Below are 26361 nucleotides of genomic sequence, written 5' to 3'. Positions count from 1 at the left end.
TAGTATCCGTTCCTGTGTCCTTATCACATTCTACTTAGTATACTATATCTCCCTTGACCACATAAGATTATAAAGTTCTTAAAGGAAGAGATTATATTGTCCTTTGTCTCTTCCCTTGAACCTAGCAAGGTGTCTTACACATAGTATCTGCTTGATAAATGTTGACTGAGTTTTGTTTGTACTTTCCAGAGACACTTATTGGGTGACCTTTCTTGCATTTGTAATGCTAGAAAAATGAGATATCCCCCTCCCCATGATCTCTCTCCTTCTCCTCCCCCCAGCAAAGCACTAATTCAAATGAAGAATGAGGCTAATGCTCAAGAAAAGAATAGAACTGCTAATGCCCCTGCTTTCTCCTTAGCTATACCACAGATGCCAAAGTAAAACCAGAGGAGGTAAAAAAAACAAAAACCTAAAACAGAATCTAGGCCTCATTTCCAACCCTCCCCTACTCTTTTCCCACTTCTCGATTTAATAACTAATTATTCAGTCAGAAAGACCACGAAAATAAGTACCTTTGGTTGAATTTTTATGGGAATTACTTGAATTATTGCAAATAATAGAATATCATCTGCCAAGATAGAGATGCCAAATTTTCAAAATCAAATTAATGTAATTTATTCACCCACACAAAATGGATACTGTACTTCCAAAATGCTCAAAGCAAATTATTCTCTAATGCGCACTCTGGGCCTAAGAAAATAGTTTTCTTCCTATTTATTTTTTGTGGAACCAAATAAAACCTTACAAGTAAATTTATCAAATCAAAATAAATTATTAGGAAATAAAAATACAGCAAGTGTACCTGGTGAAAGGGAGACACCCAGTGGCAAAAACCTAGAATCAAGGCTTTCCCCCATAGCTCAGAGCCAAGGAAAGTCTATTTCTAAGTCTCTCCACATAAGACCTATTTCTGCTCAGTTTGCTTCATCTGAATTCAGCAAACATTTATGCAAACATTTATTAAGTGCCTACCGTGTGAAAGGCACGATTCTGGGCGCTGTTAACACTAGCAGCTATGGGAATCAAGATAGAAGGCTTCATAGAGGAGACTGGCACCTGAGCTGAGCTGAGAAAGAAAAAGAGTATGAAAGACAAAGATGGAGAAGGAGTGCATTCCAGGCATAGAACACCAAATGTTCAGAAGTAGAACATGGGATGCTGAATATAGGGAATAGAAGGCAGGCTGATGAGACTGGACCATCCAGTGTGTGAAACGCAGTATCATGAAATAAGGCTAGAAAGATAGGCTGGGGACAGGTTGTAAAGGGCTATCAATGCCAGATAAGGCACTGTATTTGATCCTTAAGGTACTGGGAGAACACCGAAAGTTTCTGAGCAGGAGCAAAGAGATTTAAAAAGATTATGAGGCAGTTAGAGAGAGGATCAATTAGAATGAGGAGAGACTGGATACAGAAAGAGCATGTAAAAGTCTGTTACTATAATTCAGGAAAGAGGTGGTGATGGCCTGAACTAGAAGCTGTGTAAGTAGAAAGAAGGGGACAGATGCAAAAGATGCTATGGAGACAGGAGAGACAAGACTTGGCAATTAACTGCTTGGCCATGGCAAGGTAAGTAAAAAGCATCACCAGAAGATCCTAATTTTGGAGCTCCATCACCTAGCCTAACCTCTTCAATTTATTTTAATTTTTTTCAATTAAGCAAAATTTACCCTCTCTCCTTTCCATGTCCCTAACTGAAAGCCTTTGTAACAAAGCCTATAGAACAAATACGTATCATCAAGCAAAAGACATTCCTATATTGGTCATGTCCTAAAATACATACATTTTAATCAGTACTTGGGTGTCCATAACCTGTGTGGCGGGACAGGGGTATCATGCTATGTTATGACTGCTCTGTAATCACCAATTCTCTCGGCTTAAAAAAATGAAAAAACTGAAGCCCAGTTGAAAGTATTTGCCCAGAGTCACAGAAGTAGAAAGGGTTCAAACTGAGGACCTCAGGCTGCAAATCCAGGAGTCTTTCTTTCTTTTTTTCCCTAAACAGCTTATTTTGGATACGTGGTCACACACATACCAGTCATCTAGAAAACTAACAATTACATTTTAGGTTCAAAACCAAAAGTGTTCAAACACGCAAACACAAGGAGGGTGATTTGACAGCATTTAAATTTTACAAGCACTAAGTTTCAATTTGTTGCTTCAGAAGTGTCATTCTTTTTAAAAAGTCTAACAAATAATTCCATTAGTGGTGTTTCTTTGTAAAAGAATATCATCTTCAACTATATGATTCGCACCATAGCACCTAAGCTTAGATAAATACATTAAATATAATATTTTGACCAAAGCTTACCTATATACACACATGGATAATCATACTCAACATTAATTACTTGATGCTTGTCTAACACGAGTCGTTTTTTTAAAGGTCAGTATTTGAAAACCAAACCTAGCCAATTCCCTTTTAAATACACACATAAAATTTTTAAAAACTGAGCATCTATGTTAATAAAATTATATGCAAAGAACTATAAAGGTGACACATTAATAAAGTGAAGTTGTCTTAAGGCAATTTTTTTCATAAAATTTTTGGACCTAAGATCACTATTAACAATTTAGATTCATTCTTGGAAAAAGTTTGACCTCAGACTAAATCTACATTTACAAAACAGTAACTACTGTCATCAATAAGAATAGCTAACAAAAGCAAAGATCATGTTCCACTTTTCACAGAGTAGAGAGATGGAATGTCCTGTGTAAGGAATAGCGAAGAGGCCAAGGTCACTAAAGAGCAGAGTATGTGAAGGGAAGCAAAATACAAGGCCGGAAAGGTAGGAAATGGCCAGGTTAAGAAGGGCTTTAAAAGCCAAACAAAGGATTTCATATTTGATTCTAGGGGCAACAGAGAACCATCAGAGATGAATGAATGGGGGGAAGGAAAAAAGGGAGAGGTGATATAGTCCAAGTTACACTTTAGGAAAATCAATTTGACAGTCAATAGACCATAAATATTTATTAAACACCTACTATATGCAGGTACTGTGCCAAGCACTAAGGATAGAAAGAAAGGCAAATACAGTCTCTGCCCTCAAGGAGCTCACAATCACAAGATAAATGAAGGATGGACTATACTGGGGAGATACTTGAGACAGGGAGACTATCAGCAACCTACTGCTATAGCCCAGGAATGAGGTGATGATGGTCTGTACCAGGGTGGTAGCCACATTAAAGGAGAGTTTAAAGAGGCATATGTGAGACATGTTCAAAAGGTAGAAATGATCAAAGGCCTTAGCAACAGGCTGGATAGGTGGAATGAGAGAAGTTAAGGAGTTGAGGATGACACCAAGGCTATGAGTATGGAGGACTGGATACCCTCAATACTAATAGGTAAGTTAGGACGAGGGGAGGGTTTAAGCGCAAAGATAATGAATTCAACTTTGGTCATGTTGTCATGTCGAGTTTAAGATGTCTACATGATATCTACTTCAAGAAGTCCAAGAGACAGTTGGAAATGTGAGAGTAGAAGTCAGGAGAGAGGTTAGGGTTGGACAAACAGATCTGAAAATCATCTGTGCAGAGAAGATAGGATCCATGAAAGCTGATGAGATCACCACATGAAGTAGTATATTCAGAGAAGAGGGGCCAGGATAAACCTTGAAAGATGCCCATGGTTAGTAGGCATGACTAGAATGAAGATCCAGTGAAGGAGATTAAGAAGAAGTAGTCAGACAGGTGGGAGGAGACCTGGGCCAAGAAAGTGATGTTAAAAAAACCAAAACCAACCTAGAGAGAAGAGAGACTGTGTCAAAGGCTGCAGCGAGATGAAAAAGGATGACTGTAACACCCAAATTGAAGCCCACCATTAATCCCCTTTGAGCCCACCATTAATCCCCTTTATATTTTTGTCTTTGTCTCTGTCCACACTCTGTAATGGCTTGAAACAGCTTAAGGCATAGTTCTGGGTAGATTGCCCAAGGCTAGTCCCCTGACCCCCCTTTCTCCTGATTCAGCATTCCGTATATTCTCTCTACATCAGCATTATGTGCAAGGATCAGTTTCAGGGTAGGGTATAAGTTTATCTTAAGGAAGGACCACCCTATTACCAAATAGGGTCTTCACACCCTGGGTTATGGTGCAACTATTCTGCTGACCAAGCTAGGTCCCTCCACCCATTCTAGGAAGCTGACCACCCTAGGAGGGACCCCCTCGTCACAGGATGGTGGCACCCCTGTATCCTTGTGCCATATTCCCAAAATTAGCCCTGAGCTATGGATCTAACCAATGGCTGATCTTTGCTTCTGTATGTTATTGCTTCTGCTAGCGACCTTCCTTCATTGTGTAATTGTGGTTTTTGCCTTTATAAACCTTGTAGTCCCACAGTTTGGGACTGCCTGATTTGAGTGCATACTCCAGGTAGTCATGCGCTTGGCCAATAAATCCACACTTAAATTTACCTTGAACCCAGGTCTCATCTCGCTGTTAATTTCTACACAACATGATGACTGAGAAAAGGTCATTAGACCTGAGATTATGGTAACTTTGGAGAGAGTGGTTTCAGTTGAATGATGAGGTTCAGAAGCCAGACTACTGAGAATTCAGAGGAGAGGAAGAGGTTAAGAAGCAGAGGCAGGAGACACAAAGAACTTTGTTTAGCAAGAAGGAGAAGAGAGATGTGGACAAAAGCTAGCAGGATAGATGAATGAAGTGAGGATTTTTTGAGGATGTGAAAGACACGGGCACATTTATAGGCAGCAGATAAACTGCCAATAGATAGGAAGAAATGGAAGATAAGTGAAAGAGGAAGAATGGTGGCAAAGGGACTCTATTGGAGAAAGCAGGACAGGATGGGATAAAGTGGTCTGTCTTAGAAAGAAGGACCCTCGAAGATGGCAGCTGGAAAGCAGGGACTTGCGTGAGCTCCCCACCAGGTCTCTCCAAACGCCTATAAAAATGGCTCTGAACAAATTGTAGAACTGCAGAACCCACGAAATAGCAGAGGGAAGCAGGGTTCCAGCCCAGGAAAGCCTGGATGGTTGCGGGGTAAGGTCTATCGCACGGAACTGGGAGCAGAGCGGAGCAGAGCCCAGTGTGAGCCACGCCTGGACCAACCAGACTGGAAGCCGGGCAGAACAGGCCCTAGCACCCTGAATCAGTGAGCTGTGGCAGTTACCAGACTTCTCAACCCACAAACACCAAAGACAACAGAGAAAATTAGTGGGAAAAGCTGTTGGGACAGAGTGAAAGGAGTTCGCGGTTCACCACTGCCCCAGGGGCAGCAGAGGTGATGCAGCTCTGAGGCTGCTTACAGAGCTATAGCTACAGTTGCTTCTGGCCCCAGGCCCACCTGGTGGGAGGAATTAAGTGGTAGATGTGAGCAGGAGTGTGGAGCCAGCTTAGATCTGAGTCCAGTTCGGGTTGGCGGTTCTTGGGGAAGCAGGAGCACTGGTGTGGCAGAGCCAGCTGTGTAGAAATAGCTGTGAAAACAACAGCGCATCCCCTCAAGCTTGGGACAAAGTGCTCTATACTCTACAAGCAGTCATACCCCCATGAAAATCTCAGTCAAGTCAGTTGGCTAGGAACATGAACAGGAAGCAAAAATGGACTCAGATTCAGACTCAGACTTTGGAATCTTTTTTTGGTGGCAAAGAAGACCAAAACATACAGCCAGAAGAAGTCAACAAAGTCAAAGAGCCGACATCAAAAGCCTCCAAGAAAAACATGAACTGGTCTCAGGCCATGGAAGAGCTCAAAAAGGATTTGGAAAAGCAAGTTAGAGAAGTAGAGGAAAAATTGGGAAGAGAAATGCAAGTGATGCAAGAAAACCATGAAAAACAACTCAATGACTGGCTAATAAAGGAGACCCCCAAAAAATGCTGAAGAAAATAACACCTTAAAAAATAGACTAACTCAAATGGCAAAAGAGCTCCAAAAAGCCAATGAGGAGAAGAATGCCTTGAAAGGCAGAATTAGCCAAATGGAAAAGGAGGTCCAAAAGACCACTGAAGAAAATACTACCTTAAAAATTAGACTGGAGCAACTGGAAGCTAGTGACTTTATGAGAAATCAAGATATTATAAAACAGAACCAAAGGAATGAAAAAGTAGAAGACAATGTGAAATATCTCATTGGAAAAACCACTGACCTAGAAATAGATCCAGGAGAGATCATTTAAAAATTATTGGACTACCTGAAAGCCATGATCAAAAAAAGAGTCTAGATAGCATCTTTCAAGAAATTATCAAGGAGAATTGCCCTGATATTCTAGAGCCAGAGGGTAAAATAGAAATTGAAAGAATCCACCAATTGGCTCCTCAAAAAGATCCCAAAAAGAAAACTCCTAGGAATATTGTCACCAAATTCCAGAGTTTCCAGGTCAAGGAGAAAATACTGCAAGCAGCCAGAAAGAAACAATTTTAATATTGTGGAAACACAATCAGAATAATACAAGATCTAGCAGCTTCTATATTAAGGGATCAAAGGGCTTGGAATATGATATTCCAGAGGTCAGTGGAGCTAGGATTAAAACCAAGAATCACCCACCCAACAAAACTGAGTATCATGCTCCAAGGCAAAACATGGATTTTCAATAAAATAGAGGACTTTCAAGCTTTCTCAGTGAAAAGACCAGAGCTGAATAGAAAATTTGACTTTCAAATACAAGAATCAAGAGAAGTATGAAAAGGTAAACAAGAAAGAGAAATCACAAGGGACTTACCAAAGCTGAACTGCTATGTTTACACTCCTACATGGAAAGATGATGTGTGTAATTCATGAGACCTCAGCATTAGGGCAGCTGAAGGGAATATACATACATGTATATACACACACACACACACACACATATATATATATACATATATATATACACATATATATATACATACACACACACACACACACATATATATTTATAGACAGAGGGCACAGGGTGAGTTGAATATGAAGGGATGATATCTAAAAAAAAAATCAAATTAAGGGACGAGAGAGGAATATATTGAGAGTGGGAGAAAGGGAGAGAGAGAATGGGGTAAATTATCTTGTGTAAAAGTGGCAAGAAAAAGCAGTTCTTGTTGGAAGGGAAGAGAGGGCAGGTGAGGGGGAATGAGTGAATCTTGCTCTCATCAGATTTGACCTGAAGAGGAAATAACATACACACTCAATTGGGTATCTTAACCCACAAGAAAGGAGGAGGAAGAAGATTAAAAAAAAGGGGGGACAACAGAAGGGAGGGCAGATGGGGGAGGAGGTAATCAAAAACAAACACTTTTGAAAAGGGACAGGGTCAAGGGAGAAAATTCAATAAAGGTGGATAGGATAGAAAGGAGCAAAATATAGCTAGTCTTTCACAACATGAGTATTGTGGAAGGGTTTTATATAACGATACACATGTGGCCTATGTTGAATTGCTTGCCTTCTTAGGGAGGGTGGGTGGGAAGGGAAGAGGGGAGAGAATTTGGAACTCAAAGTTTTAAAAACAGATGTTCAAAAAAAAATTTTTGCATGCAACTAGGAAATAAGATATATAGGAAATAGGGCATAGAAATCTATCTTGCCCTACAAGAAAGTAAGGGAAAAGGGGATGGGGGGGAGTGGGCTGACAGAAGGGAGGGCTGACTGGGGAATGGGGTAATCAGAATATATGCCATCTTGGAGGGGGGGAGGGTAGCAATTGGGAGAAAATTTGTAATTCAAACTCTTGTGAAAATTAATGCTGAAAACTAAAAATATAAATAAATAAATAATGATTTTAAAAAAAAAAGAAAGAAAAGAAAGAACGACCCTCCAGGTGGAAAGAGCACTGGCCTGGACTCAAGAAGACCTAGGTTCCAATCCCACCTCAGACACTCACTGGCTGTGTGTCCCTGGGCAAGTCACTTAATCTCTGCCTCAGTTTTCTCAACGGTAAAATGGGAGATAAACAGCACCTACCTCCCAGGGTTGATGTGAAGATCAAATGAGATAATATTTATATTCAGCACAGTACTTGGTATACAGTAGGCACTACATAAATGTTTATTCCCTCGCCTCCCACCTCTTCATATGAGACAGTGATTAAGGAGGAGACAGTAGTGGATGGCATCTGAGTGATGTGAGCTCAGAAACAAGGGGAGAAGAGGGGAGCTCTTGGCAAATGGTGTAGGTTTTTTTCAGTGACATGATGTAAGATCCTCACCTAGGAGGATGCTATGGAAGTTTTGAGGAGTGATGAAAAGGTTAGAAAAGCCGCTGTGGTGAGTGGGATAGTGAGTCCATTAGGCAGGTGTAAAAGGACTGCCTTGCCATAGTGAAGACCCAGTTAAGATTGTGTATCATAAATTTGTAGTAGACACACTCAGAAGAGTTTTGTGATTTTCTTCAGCTTTATTCAATATATGAGAAGCAAAGGCAATGGGGTAATTTAAGGCTGAGGCTTGGCAGGGCAAGATCTTCAACCGCATATGTGGGGCATGGGACTCAAGAGGAGGACAATGTAGAGCTGAACCGGGTCACCAAGGGGTCAGATGGGTAAGGGAGGAGAGTGTAGCCAATTCAGGGGTTACAGTCTATGAAAAAACTGAAGGATGGGGCAGGAGGGACACTGGACTGTGAGGAAAAAGTGAGGAGAAAGAACAGGGTTAGGGAATTCAAGGTAGAGGAGGAAGTAGAATGACAATCTATTATTATTAAAGGAATTCTGAGTTCTCAAACATGAAAGTGGAACATGTGTGAGTCACGGTGAGATCAAGGATGTGACCATTTCTACAGGTAGCTGAGGTAGGGTGAAGGGGTAGGTCATGGGAAACTAAACTGAGGAACGAGGAAGTGAGGGAGTTTGAAGAAGTATCGGTATGGTGCTGAAGCTGCAGTTGGGGAGAAGGGGAGTGGCCTGAAGGTCTGCAGACAATAGCCAAAGGAAACTTTATAGGATGATAAATATAGACTGAATGAAACTCAAAGGAGAAGAGGTTACTGAGTGGTGGAGATAGATGGAGAGCCTGGAAGTGGCAATGGGGAGCAGAGAGTATTCCAATTCACTCACCACAATCAGGGAACTGGGAGGGATGAGTAAAAGTACAACCAGTGCTAGAAAGGGTAGTTGAGTGAGCCATGTCTTTAGGATGGAGCCGGGTCTAGTGAGTGCAAAAAGACAGAAGGATCAAGAAAGGAAAAGCCGTAAGATGACAGTTAGTCTGCTACCAACGAAGCAGATATTCTAGGGAGCACAGTGGAAAGGTTGGGTAGTTTTACAGTGGGGGAGGAATGGAAGGAGGGGTTGGCTGAGGGGGATGGGAATAAGAGAGCAGTCAGCGGGGGACAGACAACAGAGTTTTAAGGATGGTGTCAAGAGTTCATTATCACCGAGACAGGAAGGATATGACAGGGTCAAAGTATGTTAATCATTGAGAAATGAGTTCAAGGTTGGAGTCTGGTCTTGGGTTGGAGCATCATGCATCAGCGTGTAAGTGGAAAGCTGGAGGAGGAGAGAGGGTGCTTGGAATGAGATGAAATGGCTTCTTAGGGAGGGAGGGAATCTCTCACAAGCACAGCAAATCCAGTGGCTGGAGAGGGTGCTTCAGGAATATGACAAGTCCATCAAGGAAGAATTAAAGAATTCCCATGATGGCCCCATTGAGATCAGAAAGCATGAGTTTATGAGTTCTGTATCTCTACATGCAAATGATAGGAGTGATCCAAAACTGAGAGTTGGCATGATGTAAATACTCCTGACTTCTTCCAGGATGTTAAATGGTTAATTCTAGGGTAACGATTGTTTAGGGAAGAAAGGGAGGATAGAAATGGAGAACAAAAAGGGGAGGAGGTATTGATGATAAAGAGTAGATTTAGGAGGGATAAGGGAGAGAATAAGATTGAAGGGTAGGAAAGTATTATCCAAGAATGAATTTCAAGAATTTATAATTCATAAACATGGTATAGTTATGGGTTATATAGCTCTAAGTATATGGAGCTAAAAGGTGATCATTACTGGAGTGGTTATGATGGAATAAAGATGTAGGTCAGGAGAGATGAAGAAGCTAATGAACTAGAGGACCGAGACATGCCAAGGAACATGCATATATACACTAAGTCCACAAATATCAAGGCAGAAGTGGGGGTGGAGAGAAAAACTGTAAGATTCTGAACTCCACAAAGGAAGGAGAGTGACCTGTAGGCCAGCAGATCATAGCAGCAAGGACTGGGATAAGGTGACATTGATAGACTCAGTGAACTTCAAAGGAAGAGAGGCTGCTGAATGATGGCAACAGAGGGAAGATAAGAAGCAGCAATGAAAGCAAAATATATATACTGACTCTTTTTCCTGACCCAGAACACTGGAGGACACAAATGTTTGCTCCTCAAACTGAGGCCCTTCAGGGTACTCCTTTTTATCACCACCATCAATCCCTTTAGGGGTCAGCCTGCATCAGCTGAAGGAAAAGATTGTGAATGCAGAGGCCAGCTTCTCTTCCCTAGACTCACAAAAGGATTTACCTCAAGGCCTGAACAAATACAAGCATGTGAGAACTCTTCTTTCTTTAAGCCAAAACCTGCCTGTCTATTCTTCTTTTCAAACAGGCAAGGAAGCGCTGCCCAGCCCCATTACCAATGTGTCCAATCCTCTATGCAGCTTTCCTAAGCCTACTCCCTTTAGATTATAGGTTCTTAATTTCCGGTACATGAATTGTATTCCAATATAATTGGTTTCCTTTGTATTTTATTAGAGTCATCTAAAAATATTCTGAGGAGGGTTCATAGGCTTCACTGGACTGCCAAAGAGTCCACGACACACAAAAATGGTTGAGAAAACCTGCTTTAGATGGAATTAATGAAAATTTTATAACAATGTCAATAGACTTTGCATGCATAGTAAAATCCTCAAAACTCTAGAGCTGAACGTAAGAAAAAGCAGAACAAAAAGAGTCTCTACGGGGACCCAAAGACCTGTCAAGTCCACAAGTGTTTACTAAGGTCTTGCTATGTACTTCCCACTGTGATGAATCCATCAAGAAACCACCCTGGAAATATCTCTTCTCCCCCACCCCGACCCCCCCCCACTCCATTTTTCAATAAGGTCAGAAAAAGAAGAACATAAGCAAGATGCCATCTTTATGCAGTCAAGAGAAAGGAAGTAAATCGTAGAGCTTAGTTGTGTGAAACTCACTCTTGAAACATCTCCAAATTCCTTACAGCTTACCATAAAGATCAGGTCCATGGGCTGTAAAAACATTATACAAAACGATGTTGAGAGGTGCGATCACCAATTTCCCATAGTAGTAGCTGTCAATGACCACTGTAGGTACCTGGAAAGAAGAGACTCAATTCAATTTAACCTAATTAAAAAATATATAATAAAAAGCCAACACTTGGGGAGCACTTGGCAGACAGGATGAACTTAGTAGATACCTGGTGATTGATTGGGAGAGGCATAAGCAAGACATGTTTTTGCTCATACAGCTCACAATTTTGTAGGAAGACAACAACAAATACACAGATAAAAATGGTACAAATAAATTAAAATGGGTTAAATGCACACAGAAGGCTAGTACGTCTTAAAAGATCTAGTATATCCTAAAGTATTTCCAGTGGCAAAGACAGAGGGAGGGAGCTATTCCAGGCTTAGGGAATGGTGAGGACAGAAGCAAAAGGGCAGAAACATAATGGAGCTAGACAAAAGATGTGGAGTCATCCAGTTTGCTGAGGCTAAGAGTAGTGGCAGAGGGTAATGAGATGGATCCAGATGGGATGGTACTATATTTTAGAGGGCTTTCAATACTGAGCAGATTACGTATAGAGACTGCAGAAATTATAGTTTTGCCACAGGTTGATGCTTCCTAATTTAAATTTTCTCTCTCATTCCACATTTTGTAACCTTGACAAAAACAAAATACGCAAACAAGAAAAAGATCACATGCGAAAGCATAAACTTCCATTATTTACATTTTAAAGCACATATTAACAAGAAAGTGACAAAAATTCTATTTGTCTCCATGTCCCCCTCTCATCTCTCGTGTATGTCTTTTTCTGGATTGTATCCCTGCTTTATTATTTGAAGAGCTGAGGTCAATATGTATCTAAATTAACTTGACTCAAAGTGCTACATTGTCCTCCCCCTTCAAATTCTTCATGTTCTCCAAGTTTTCCATTTAACATAATTAAATATAGAAATAAAAGACTCACCAGAAAGAGTATTATGGCCATTAATGACCAGTGAAGAAAACTCTTCCACCTTCGTTTCATGACCAGCAAATCAAAGGCAATAGGTAACCTACAGACATTCAACAGGGAAACGGGAATTGAGAAAAGCCACCCTGAAGAATATAAATAATAATAACATACTTAAAGGATACTTTGAGATTCATAAAGCACTTCCATTAGACAACTCCAAGTGATAGATGGGGCAGGTATTACTACCCGAGTTTTGCAGATGAATGAAGTAAGGTTCAGAGAAGCTAAACTGCCCGCCAAGGGTCACACAGCCAGTGTCTGAACAAGGACACAGAGCTAGGACACAAAATCAGGTTTTTTTGGCCCCACCACCATTGTTCTTTCACTAAAAAATCCAGATCACTGATTAGATTCACAAACACATCAAGCTGAGTTAAGAGAGGAGAATTCATTTAAAAGTTAAGATGCAAGAACTAAAACTGGTACATGAACTGTCTGTTTCTTTAGAGCCCCATGTGATTGTTTCACAAGACCTACAAGGGCACATAAGGAATATTAAATTATGATGATGGATTTAATGAGAATTTTAGTTGCTATACAGAATTCCATTTTATTGGAATTCACATGCCCTTAGTCATGAATATTTTAAATAAGTGAAGAATAAGTAGAAAACATAATCTCTGAGATCCCTTACAGTTCTGAAATTCTGTTAATCACTGACCTTTAGGTCACATACTAGAGTATCTCTAGCCTAAATGAAGAGTAATCTCAACAACCCTGACAATCCTAGAATCACAGAATCCCACAGTTTACAAAGATGTTCGAATCATCTAGCTTTACCCCTTACCTGAAGCATGAATTTTCTCTAAAACATACCTAAAAAATTATCATCCAGCCACTGCTTGAAGACTACCTGTGTCAGGGAAAACGTGACCTCCTAGGGGTAGCTTGTTCCATTTTTGGAAGCCTCTAATTATCAGGAAGTTAGATAGTTATCTTATTTTGTTTAATGTTTTTATTTCATAATAATAAACTTAACTCTGTAGTCTAGCCAGACTTGTACAAGAAAAGGGAAATGAAATCCCAAGAGAATTGTAGGAAGTAAGAACACAAGGATTACAGGGTAGGAGAACAGACTGAAGGTTCCCTGCCCAGTTACAGAAGAATGGTCTGGTGCTTAAGACAAAAAAGGAAAAGGAAAGAGAAGAAAAGATTTATGAGATTGTCCATAATCAGCAGTGGTGATCTTCTTCCTGGTCTTACCATCACAGGATCTGAAGCACACATGGTTTTTTTTTCACCTGGTAAAAGACCACATTCTTGGCATCCAACCAATTAGTTTTAGCAGTAGAGGTAAAAAAATGGGGAAGCATTTGTGTTTGCCATAAATAAGATGATAGGACCAGAGTGCTTCAGGATGAAGTTATCATCAGCATATTTCTCCCCATACATGAGCTTGTCATCAGTGCCATTATGGCCTGTGAAGTCACCACCTTTGCACATGAACCCAGGGATGACCTTGTGAAAGCAGGATCTATTGTAAGCAAATCCCTTCTCTCCAGGGCTCAGAGCATGAACATTTTCTGCTGTCTTTGGAATCTTGTCTGCAAATAACTTGAAAATAACTCTATCCAGGTAGACATTATTGGTGGTGATGTCAAAGTACATGACAGGGTTGGCCATGGCCATAGATGGCTAGGCTAGGAGCAGTGGTAATGACAGAGGCAGTGAGGACTGGTGCATGGTGAAACTAGTAAAGCCAAAGGCTCCTAACATCTACAAAGCTTCTCACAGATATCTTAAACTCAGCATGTCCAAAGCAGAACTCATTATCTCTCCCTCTGCGGCCTCCCCTCCTCCAAATTTCCCTAGTCACCCAAGTTCACAAGCTCAATGTCAGACTCAACTCCTCACTCATATTCACCCCAGATATCTAATTTGTGAAGTTCTACTGTTTCTATCTTTGCAATATTTCTTATACATGTCCCCTTCTATATGCTCACACAGTTGCCACTGAAATAGTCTGATGGCCAGTCTTACTTTCTCAAGTAACTCCCCACTTCAATCCATTCTCCCCTGAGCTGCCAAAGAGATCTTACCGAAGTGAATGTCTGATCATGTTACACACACCCCATTCAATAAACTCCAGTGGTTCCTCATTACCTCCATGATCAAACAGAAAATCCTTTGTATAGCTTTCAAAGCCCTTCACAATCTAGCCCCTTCCTATCCTTTTAGTCTTCTAACATTTTACTTCTGTGATCCAGCCACACCAGTCTTCTTGCTGTTCCTCTCATACAACATTCCATCTCCAAACTGTAAACCTTCTCATTGGCCATCCCCCACACCTGGAATGCTCCCCCTCTTCATTTCTGCCTCCTTGGCTTCCTCAAATCCCACTTTCTGCAGGAGTTCCTGCCCACTCACCCACATACTGCTATAGCTTTCTCTTGAGATTAACTTCTAATTACTTTCTATCCATCCATCCATCCATCCATCCATCCATATCTATCTATCTATCCCTGTTCAAATGTTGTCTCCATTTTTAGAATGGGGCCCTTTGAGGGCAGCAACCATGTTTTTTCTTTTCTCTGTATCCCCAGAGCTTAGCAGACTGCATCACAAACGGTAAGTGCTTAATAAATGACTTAATAAATAAATAATTGAAAAGTGCTTAATAAATGACTGACTAGACTCTTTTTTGGGTCTGTTACAAGGGATGGTTTCCTGGGTAGAAAAAGGGGAGTGATAAATTTATAAGTAAAGGTAACCTAAAAACAAAAGATATCAATACAAAATATTTTTAAAAGAATGTAAACTGGAGCAGCTAGGTGGCACAGTGGATAAAACACCTGCCCTGGGGTCAGGAGGACCTGAGTTCAAATCCAGCCTCTGACACTTACTAGCTGTGTGACCCTGGGCAACACCTAACCCCAACTGCCTTAAAAAAAATAAAATAAAATAAACTGAATGTAAACTTAGGGTAGGAACTTGTTCAAATCTGTATTTATATACACAATGCTTGTTGTTTTTCAGCTGTGTCTGACTCTTCATGACTCCATTTGGGGTTTCCTTGGTCAAGATACTGGAGTGGTTTGCCATTTCCTTCTCCAGCTCATTTTACAGATGAGGAAACTGAGGCAAACAGGCTAAAGTGACTTGTCCAGAGTCACATAGCTAGTAAGTGTCTGAGGTTGATTTACTCATAAAGATGAGTCCTCCTGATTCCCAGCCCAGTGCTCTATTTATCACACAGTGCCTAGCACATAGAAAGTGCTTAATAAATGCTTGCTTGATTGACTGCCTGAGCTCCTTTTACAGATCATTCATTATATCCCTTCCAACTACTGCTGTTTATCTCTTTTTCCCAGTTAAACGTCTTACGTAAGTATAATTATATCTGTTGCTTTCATTTCCTCATCACCCCACTCTGGAAGCTGCATGGTGCTGGGGGAGAAAGTACTAGAATTGGAGTCAGGAAAATCTGGGTTCGAATCTTGGCTCTGACACTTACAAGCTGTGTCAGTGGCCTCAGACAAATCATTCGGTCTCATTTTCCTTTTAAAATTAAGTTTGATCCGATGACCTCTTAGGTCCCTTCCAACTCTAAATCTATGATCCTATGATCGCTCCTAAATGATCGGTAATCTCTTCTAAGGTCACCAGCAGCCTCTTCCTGTCTTAACATAATTATTTCTTAAGTTTTCACCTTCCTCCTTCATCCTTTTGTTATTTTTGACAGTACTGAGTCTCTCTTTTTCAGTACTTTTGGTTCCTCAAGGTTCATTTGTCTGCTTCACTTTTTCCTTCTCCCATCCAACTATGGATATCCTTGTCCAAAGCAAGCTCCTAGTCTTCCTCTAGGCATACTGCCTTGGAGTATGTATCTCATCCACTTCCAAGACTCTAACAATCACCCACATGTTAATGACTCTAAAAATGAAAATTTTACCCTTGTTTCAGTACAGCTTTCAAGTGTACCCATTTGACTACTGAACTCAAAGGAATTTATTAGCTCCATGATATGGATGTTCCTTCCAAAGATGCAGATTGCAACTCATCCATCCTACCCCTCCTTCTCTTTCAGTCAAACATCTCTCTGATTACATTCTTTACTTCAGGTGTCCTTTACTTGCTGTGTGATGAAACACACTAACACTTGCCATGTGCCTCTCCATTGGCCCCTGAGTGATACATATTTTAGTTCTTTGGAGACTTGCAACCATTCAGTACTCAAATAGTGCTGGTATTAAAAAGAGGGGCTTTTGCTTCTGGAAAAAATATAGTGAATTAAACTAGTTTTCCAATTTCCTGAAGATAATATATTCACTATTTAAACATGCATACACATACACACACACACACACACACACACACACACACACACATCCTGCTGAAGGAACTCTATAGGTTGCCTAAGTGTACATCAAAATCTGGACAACAGCTATTCTTCATCTGCTTGTTTCTTTTTTCCTCTATAGAAAGTTGGCCAAACTCTTCTCAGTAGCTTTGGATATCATCTAGAAGCCTCTGTAATGTTCAGGGGCTTGAGGTAATCAGACTGAGGTCATCTGAAAACAGATGCATTGAAAAACCTCACCACCTAACACGGGGTACTACAACTTGGACTTTGCTGGATCTCCTCCACGACAGCAGTGAACTCCTTTGGAAAGCATTCATCTCCCTGTTTTACGCCTCACCTGATGTTTATGATTGGAGGGCCACTGAACTAGAATGTACAAGAAATAAGACTCCTACAGAAGGGAAGATACCCTACTTCCCACTCCCCCTCGTTCCCCTCCCCCAAGGATCCCTCATACTCTCCCCCCATCCTTCACAGCCTCTTCTCTTATCAGAACCCCTCATTAGGCCCTCACCCCCAGCCCCACCACACACACCCTATCAAGTAAAATCTAAGTTCTTCAACCTGGAATTTAAAATGGCCCATCAACTAGGGCTACCTTGCCTATCTGACAGCATCTTGTAGGACTCCTTAGCAAATCAGCCTGAACTCACTAGCAAGGCAGGCATTCTCTCCATACCCAGGATAAACCATACTTGCTCCTACCTCCATAACTTCGTTGGTATTATTCTCCCTATTTAGAATCTCTTCCCTACTCCTCTCTGCCCAGGAAGATTCTAAATTTTCATTGAAGTTCAACTATTCTGTGAAACTTTTCCAAACCAACTTAAGGAATTTTCCAACCATCCAAAGAACTTTCCTTCACTTTGAATTTCATCAATACTTCTGTTTAGTCTCTACAATACTATTATGCATTTGCTTACATAAAGCCTTGGAACTGTTTTCTAGAGCAGTGGTGTCACATTCAAATAGAAATAGATCTGGCAGGCTATAGACTGACTTAGAAAACCACAAATTAGCATTATCTATGCTGTATTGTATTTTTATTTTGTTAAACATTTCCTAGCTATATTTTAATCTGGTTCCACTTGAAGTAACAACTCTGCTCTTAGTATTTCTTGCTTCACCGATTATATAGCAAACTCCTGGAGAACAAAGACTTTTTCCTCTACTTCTTTTGCATTCTCCACTGTACCTTTTTTGATGCATAGACATCAATATATGAATATGATAATATAATATATGACATACATGATCATGGCTAGATGAATACCTATTCAATTCAATGTATTAGGCAGAAGTGACTGGTCAGATCCAGCACTTCTCTCCACACTCCATGCCCCTGGCCTTCTCCTGATTAGAATGCAAGCTCTGGCAGGACTTCTCTCTTTGTACCTTCAGTGCCTACTTTACAGGCACCAGCACATGCCAGCACTTAATTAATGCTGTTGAACTGAACCAAACCGGCCTTCTCAGGCTCATAAAAGGGCCCCAAAGTCCCGCTAAGTCCTCCTCAATAGCACAACCACATTATAGATCTAATTACTCTCTACAGATTTCTGTCCTGCCCCAACTGTTTGCAGATAACTTAGCCTTGAGAGTCAATGTGTGATTGGTGACTGGAGGTTGGGGGTAAGGAATCTGACTTAGCTTCTTACCCAAGAGCAGCACTAAAGGGCCATCCCAGGATAGCCCCAGCGGCTACTGCCAGCACAGCAATGGAGGTCTTGTCCATGAACCAGCCCGTCATAGCTATCACAGTCGTATACATACAGAAGCTGCTAGGAAGGAAAGCTGAAAAAGGATGGAAATGTTTCAAAAACAACAACAACAATGACTTAAGACAACTTATCCAAATCTTCACTAAGGTTAACTGCTGTCACATGCTGCAAGGCAGCGGGGACCAGAAGAGTTTACTTTATGTTGGCATGTTAGATAAAGCCACATTAATAAATAATGGACAGTAAGAAGCACTCATCCTTTCGAAATTCTATTTCAGTGGCAGTTAACTCTTTCCTGATTTATAAGCACCAAACACAACAGAGGATGTCCCTAAAGGCCACTTCACATGGAAGCCCAAGACCACTGGGTACATCCTGTAATTCACACTCACTGCGCCCCAGGAATCCACAGGATTGTCCCCAGGTTTCACGGGCACACTGGGATCAGGGCTTCAAGAGAGCTACAGCTGTCATAGAGGGCTTTCTTCCTCCAGTTTTCTAGTGCTGCTCTGGTCCAAACCTGTGGCCTCATGGTAGTCACAGGGGTTCTAGAAGGGCCTTTCCAGAGCATGGAGGTTTGGCAAGGGCACACCACTGTCATCCTGAACCCACTGAAATGAACACTTTAGCTTCTGGACACTCTCACTTATTACTGCATCAGAAAACTGGGCACCCCACCCCAAGGAGCCTCTAATAATAGCATCATGTCATACTGTAGAAATCAAAGGGACCTTACAGATCAACTAGTGCCACCTGCTCATTTTGAGAACAAGGAAACTAAGGTCCACACAAGTGAAATGACTTAATTGAAAGTCTCACAGGTACAAGTACAGAGACAGGTTTAAACCCAGGTACTGTGAAGCTACAGTCACTGGGTGGCTGGGCTACAAACTGCCTCCCTCTAGCCAGGAGCAGGAGCTTCCTGACAAAAAGCTTCACCCCATGAGCTAAAGGCACTCCACCAGAACATCTGTTCACAGTGTCTGAAGTGAAGACTGCTTATTTTTGCTCCACTTGGCAATGAAATAATGTGCCACAGAGGCAGTTCCTGCCTCTCCTGCTACTCATCTCCTAATCCACCTATTCTTGGGGAAGTAATAATCAGCACCCAATTCCAACAAGAATTGTACAAAGAAGCAGGGAGCTCAGCAAAAGGCTCAGGGGCTCCATGTTCTAACCCTGGCTCTGACTCTTAACATTCTTAACTGCAATATATAAAATCAAATTTAATCCTGGCACCTCCACCAAAGGCTAATCTTAGGAGCAACTCATAAAGTGATCGTAAAATACTCTGAAGGGCATATTTTCCAGACAAAAGTGGCATAATATTGGTCACATAGAGGGCTGACAACTCCATTTGTTAATGCATAGAGAGAAGGGTAGAGAAATCTAGACAAACCCAGCAGGGTTGGTTCAGAATTTTCTAAGCCAAAGTCCTGGTTGTAAACTATAACTCTAAAAAAAAACAACGAAAACTATGGCTCTGTTTTGTTACATTCATCTCCAAAAGACTTGGAAAAAGACTTTAGAACACAACCAGAGATGAGCTTTTCCTGGGAGAAAGTGTTCCCTCATGGAGAATCACAAAGGTATTGTCTTACATCCCAACAGCACAGGAAAGACTGGGGTTAATTTTATGTTTTAAAGAATCTTGTGGCTTTGCTTTGTAAACTTATACTAAGACAAAGCGCCCTCTTTCATTGCAACTACAAAATCTCTATGGATGTGTCATCCTCTTGCCTCTTACCTGCTGATGAGCAAAACATTCCAGTGCTGAGAACTAAAAATGCCAGCATCAATCGACTCACGTGGAGGCCAAATTTCTTGCACACAGCCCTGTGAGCAAGAAAAGAAAGAAGAAAATATCAAACATAGCAAGCCTCAGGAACATCACTTCAAATGAGAAGGTAAAAAACTGCTACACTGATTAGTGATAATCTGATAATCTGAATTACAACGTAAGGCAGTTGTGACAAACTCATCCGAGACTGATGAGAAACCTAAGGGTTATCAGCCTGAAAGGAAGAGCCCATGTGGAGATATAATTTTCTAGGAACTAAAAGTGATGCAATTATAACAACAGATAAGAAACTAAAGGGCTTAAATAGAGGACAGAGAGGAAAGAGATGTAAGATTCTCCTCTAAACATCTAGCTTACTAAGATCCCACTGAGGCATTTATCAATCTCTAAACCATCAAATATTGATATGGAAGGTACTGTTCTGGTGTCAGAGAAGAGATAAGACCTTCATTGCAGCACCTACCTGCCCACTAAAATTGAGGACAAAGAAAAAAGTCATATGTAACACATGAGAGATTTTTTTTTTAAATGTTAGCCTATATAATCAAGGAAATTTAAAAATCCTTACACTTCTAGAACACGTGGCACAAAGCAAATTCACATATATCATACCACTTGATCCTCCCAACAACTTTTTAAAGGTGATATTAATAATATTATCCCCATTTTACACCCAGAAACATGGAATGCCAGTGTGGCAGGGGCCTCCAAGGCTATCTGGTCTCCTCCATATAGGAGCAAGAGTCTGCCTTAGATTAAGGCTCAGAAGTTAAGTGACTTGCCCAAGGTCACAAAACCTGTGAAGGGTCCAGGTTTCACCACAGACCTTTTTGACTACAAGTCCAGTGCATGTGGACAAACAGAATTAAAGTGATCAGCATAAAAAACAGGTACCTGAAACCTTCCGGTAAGAAAAACAATAGCCACAGGTACTCTGTCCAAAACAAACTGCTTATTTTAAATAAAAAACCACATCACAGATAATAGCAGTGGAGGGAGGAAAAGGGGTGAGGACAAGTTTCAGCCACTGCCATGCATATCAGGAGGATAATGCATTCTAGCTGGTATCCTCCACAGTGATTTTCTACAAGCAAAGCTTTTTGTACTCACTTATAAAAGTAAAGCTCACAAACAGAGCTCGCAAAAGCCAGGATACATCGCAAAAAGTAAAAGACGAGAACCTAAAAGAAATCCAGAAAAAAAACAGAAGTCACAGACATAAGCTAAAACAATCTGAAACGTAAAACAGAAAATAGGTAGGATGATATGAGTTATGTCAAATAACTTCTGAACTATTTACATGGTTATATACATTAAAGTACTTTTAAGCTGTTCAGAATGAAACTACTACCTTAAATGAAAAGCATAATTAGGATAATGTACTCATAACTTGACATATCATCAATTTTCTTTATTAATACCATTAATTTTTAATCACTATAGCAAGTAAGCCCTCCAATTGAATAACTAACATGCCACATTTTAGGAAGGACATTGACCAACTGGCACACCACCCAGGACAATGAGAGGACTGGAAACCAGGCCATAAAAGGTTTCATTGAAGGCTATAGGGATATTTAGCTTAGAAAAAAAAAGAAGAATTAGGAGGGTCATGATCACTGTGTTCAAATATGTGATTGGGTGTAATGCAAAATTCAACAAGTATTTACTAAGAATGTAGTAAATGGAAGACGCTTTATTAGTTTTCAGGGTTACAAAGAAAAAAATTAAATATTCCCTAAAATAAAGGAGTTTCCATTTTACTAGGGGATATGGTATGGAAACAGATAAGTAAATACTAAGTACATACTAAGTAAACACAAAGTAGGGGAATAGAGAAAACAGCACCAACCACTGGAAGGGTCAGGAAATAGCGGAATCCTGAATTCTAGGGGAGATGGTAAGAAGAGAGAGTGTTTCAGGCATGGGGGATGGCCAAGGCAAAGGAGAGCCATGCACAGAGAGCAACCAGTTAAGCCAATTAGGCTAAAATCTGAATATGAAGGGGTAGTATTGTCAAATAAATCTGGAAACATAAAATGGAACCAAACTATAAAGGGCTTTAAATGCCAAAGAGAGGAGGGAAATGACACATACAGAGAACTTACAGGTTCTGCTTGACCCAACAGGTAGATAAATTATAGTGAGGCAAATTTCAACTCTACATAAGAAATTCACAAACCTATTTTGAAGACGTGAGGTCTTTCCTGGTCCCCCAAACTCCTGGTGCCTTTTCCCTGGGTTACCTTGTATGAGTTTTATATATACCTATATTTGTACACACTGTCTCCCCGTTAAGAAAGCAGAGACTGTTTTGCTTTTTGTCTTTGTATCTCTAGTGCATAGCAAAACGACTGGCGCCTAGCAGGTGCTTAATAAAAGCTTGCTCACTGACTGAGAACCAAATCCTCAATACAATAAAAACACAAAGTAATAACTGTCTCTAAGATGAGTTTACTTCAAGTGGTCTTGAGACACTACATGTTATTTTTAAAATAGGTCCACAGTTCTGGAAGAATTACAGTCATTCACAGGCAGCAAATTTTAAAACAAACTCTCAAAATTTTGAAAGTAAAAAATGCAACAAAATTAAACAACTTCCAAATACACTAGCTTGTAAGAATAGGGGAAAATTACAATTACTGCGAGGCATCATACAGGATTTTACATTACATCCAACACTTTCCTATCACAAAATACTTAACAGCTAATAATCATGTTGTTCTCATTGAGTTAAATTATTTGGTAGGGGAAAGAATAATGAAATTGGAATCAAGGGTCCAAATCCTAATTCTGCCATTTACGTAATACTTTGTGGCATCAGACAACGTCACTCATCCTCTCTGGGTCTATTTCCTCAGTTATAAAATGAGGGGCTGAACTAGACGGCCTCCATAAAGGTCCCTCCCAGCTCCAAATCTGTGATCCTATATTCAGAAATAGAGGCTACTAAATCAAAGCAGGCGGAAGCTTTGGTCTGAACAACGTATGAGTGAGGAGAACAGTACAGAGGATTACTGTGGCTTATCCTTCGTTCTCAAATAGGCCCATGACATCAGGGAGGTGATGCCATGACGCGCAAGGGGGTTGGAAGGAACGAGTACAGAGTGGTTGGAGCCAGATTTCTCCTTAAGACCTTTCCATAGGTTTGTGTGAGTTAGGGCTCTAACAGCAGTCTATACATTAAGAATCAGAGGGACCTGAGCAAGCTAGCATCCTATTTCAAGAAAGGCCTCTACACATTTTTCTCAGGAGCCACAAGTAACTGAACTGTCTGTAAGGCAAGCAGGCAGTTTCCCACAGCAATTAGACATGTCAATCACAAGACATCAGAGGACTGAAGACTTCACTTCCAGGAAATGAGGCAGGCAGGTGGAGTCTTTCAGAACTTGTAGAGAACACGGTACTGTTTGTGCTTCTGCCAGTCACAAATAATAACTGTGCACGTACTTGTTGCAAACTAATCTAATTACCAGGAGACAGGGCTAAAGGAATACTTCTCTATTATCCAAATTATTGGGGAGAATGAAGAGTTCCTTGAAAGAATGGAAGAAATGCTCCAGAGGAAAAAACAAAATGAATGAGAGGTTGGTGAGAAGAATTTGACACAGAAAAGGAAGGGAAGAGCCCACAGTGACTCTTCGGAACAGTGTAAAATCACGACATTCTTCCTGCAAAAGGCAGGGCTGTCCTCTGAGGAGGAAACACTCCATGGGCCACAAGAAAGGCTGGTGTGGATGCACAGGTACTGCCAGGAGAGGCCACAGAAGAGGAGGAGGTGGATAGTGATGGCTGGCAGCACCCTGGTGAAGGCCTTCTGAGGCGGTACTAAGTAGACCTCATGAGAATGAGGATGAGCGCAGTCTTCCTGAGGCTATATCTGGTGCAAAAGGGAAAACCTCATGAGATCTGTCAGGAGCTTACCAGGAGACAAATGATATCACCAGAAAGAACCCAGATGGCTTGGAGAGCACTCTAACATGCTTCTCGATCAGAAACAGAAGACTGTGGGATAACAGGTTTCATCTCCATCTCTGCTGCCACCTGAAGGTGAACAGTGATCAGCTGGAGAAGATGGTGTCTGAGGTTGACTTGAGTTTTCTGGACTTTGAAGTTTCCCTTTAGCTCTAGATCTGTTGCCCTATGATCCCAATAATTTAATAGGGAGAAAAGTAAAATCCTACATCTGGACTAAAAAAAAACCCAACAGCCCAAGGACAGGACAGAGAAGGCCCTGGCTGGTTTTTCAGTGGCTTGTAATCTCAATGAGTCAAAGGTGTGACTCATAGCCGAAAAATACTAATGTAATCTTCTTGTTGTTCAGCCATATCCAACACATCGTGACCCCGTGGACCACAGCATTCTAATGCTATCCATGGTAGCAAAGATATTGGAGTGGTTTGCCATTTCCTTATCTAGCTCATTTAACAGATGCAGCAACTGAGGCAAACAGGTGTTATGTGACTTGCCCAGGGTCACACAGCTAGTAAATGTCTGAGGCTGGATTTGAATTCAGGTCTTCCTGACTCCAGGCCTAGTGCTTTGTTCACTGAGATATTGAGCTGCCTCAATGTAATCTTAGCCTACATTAAGTCCCAAACATGGGAGATAAGAATGCCACACTACCCTGCCCCATTTGTGTTTCATAAAGAAAGCGGGGATGCTCAGTCTAAGAAGGTTTATGGGAACGTGAAAGCTGAGTTTAGTACATGAAGGGCTATCAGCTGGAAGACAAGAATATCTTTATTCTTCTGAGACCCAGGGGAAGAAAAGCGGGGGTAAATATTGCAGAGAGACTGATTAGGTCAGAGGTAAGGAACCCTCAGATGGAAGGGATTAACTTGGGAGATGATGGATTCCCACCACTGTCACTTTTTTAAGCAGATAATGAACAATCATGATGAACAGTCAGGAGAACATAGAGGGCATTTCTGTTCAGGCTGTTCTGGTGTGGTTTCTTTTGACTGAGACTCCATGCCTCTACAAATAAAATTGATCTGAAAATGTGTATTTTTTTTTGTTTTGATGTATGATGGGTTTGTTTTCTAAGGAGACTTACGTACATTGGTATCATTAGTTCTGGATGACATGATTGTTCCCAGGATGGAGACAGGACTAGAGAATGTAACACATAAAGATCTATTAAAGAAACTTGGTATGTTTACCTTGAAGTCTTTTGGGAAACATGATACTTGTCTTCAGATATTTGGTGAGCTATCACCTAGAAGAGTGAAAGCATCTATGTTTCCGTCTTTGCCTCAGAGGGCATAAATAGGATTTCAATGAAATTTTGTTTATGCATAGGGTTCTGGCACCGCAAAATGTCTGAGAATCAAAGAAGACACTGGTGACAGAAACTGGAAAACTGTGAGTTTTAGGATAGAAGATGATTAATTCAGTTTTAGATTTGCTGAGTTTGAAGCCACAGCAGATTAGCTAAATGCAAACAAACTCTCAGAGGACATCCTACTGCTCTTTCTACACTGTACCTTTTACAAAAAAGATTTATTTCATGATGTACTAAAAAACACACGACTCTTCATAGCCATAACTCAACAAGTAGTGATTAACAGACAGCAATAAATGTTTACTGATTGATGCATAGTTTATTGAGGCTCAATAGATAAAAGCAATACGTCTACTGTCTTTCCTCCGATAAACTTGGAACATTAGAAGAAGACACTCTGTTGAAAAGGTATATAGCTAGAGCCACTATCCTGGTTTAGGCCTTAACTACATCAAATCTGGACAACTGTCACTGGCCTCCAAACCAGCCTCCATCCCATCTAATCTTTCCTATGTAGAACAAGAATTCTTTTCCTTAACTATCACTACTATCTATGCCACTATCATGCACTTACCTCAAAGCCCTAGGTCCTCACATCTAATTACAAAACCCTTATTTCTATTTACCTAAATCTCTACCTTAGTTTTTGGTTAAGAAAATAAAAACCAGATAGTTGTTTTGACCATTAGAGACAAGTACTTCAGGCTAGGCCTGGTCTTACCTTGTTAGTTTGTAGGACTTTTGCATGAAATGCAGCTGGCAAGGCATGAAGCCACAGGTAAGCGTAGGATCGGATTGCATAAGCCGGGGAATATTCCCATGTTTGGAATCCATTCCCATAGACGAGGTAGTGCATCTAAAATTCCAGAACAGAGAGATGAATCTGGTGTTTTACAGGCCAAAAGTCATGTTCATGAGGATATATGGTGGCATGAAGAGCTTCTTGGTACATCTATGAACTAGGGGCCAAAAAAATATAAAGCTGAAAGCCTATGCAGAATTTTGGTTGCTAAGGGTAGTTTTAGACAGAGGACAGAGGAAGCCAACATTGTAGAAGGTTGAGGAAATAACAAAATGATTTAAGA

General features: G+C 40.7%; 1 protein-coding gene across 1 annotated transcript in view; it reads right to left on the bottom strand.

Moving 5' to 3' along the window:
• ALG9 (ALG9 alpha-1,2-mannosyltransferase) overlaps positions 1–26361 on the bottom strand; it is a 128861-nt gene that overhangs the window by 93611 nt on the left and 8889 nt on the right. Inside the window, exons 3-8 of the mRNA XM_036747968.1 lie at positions 25998–26132; positions 21100–21170; positions 19936–20024; positions 18126–18261; positions 12117–12204; positions 11134–11239 (exon numbers count right to left, since the gene is read on the bottom strand). Of these exons, the coding sequence (XP_036603863.1) occupies positions 11134–11239; positions 12117–12204; positions 18126–18261; positions 19936–20024; positions 21100–21170; positions 25998–26132 (625 nt within the window). The remainder of the gene's footprint in view (positions 1–11133; positions 11240–12116; positions 12205–18125; positions 18262–19935; positions 20025–21099; positions 21171–25997; positions 26133–26361) is intronic.

This window comes from Trichosurus vulpecula, chromosome 2 (assembly GCF_011100635.1).
Source record: "Trichosurus vulpecula isolate mTriVul1 chromosome 2, mTriVul1.pri, whole genome shotgun sequence".
Taxonomy (NCBI): domain Eukaryota; kingdom Metazoa; phylum Chordata; class Mammalia; order Diprotodontia; family Phalangeridae; genus Trichosurus; species Trichosurus vulpecula.
The sequence above is the reverse complement of the archived record's forward strand: the minus strand, read 5'-3'. Positions and strand labels throughout refer to the sequence as shown.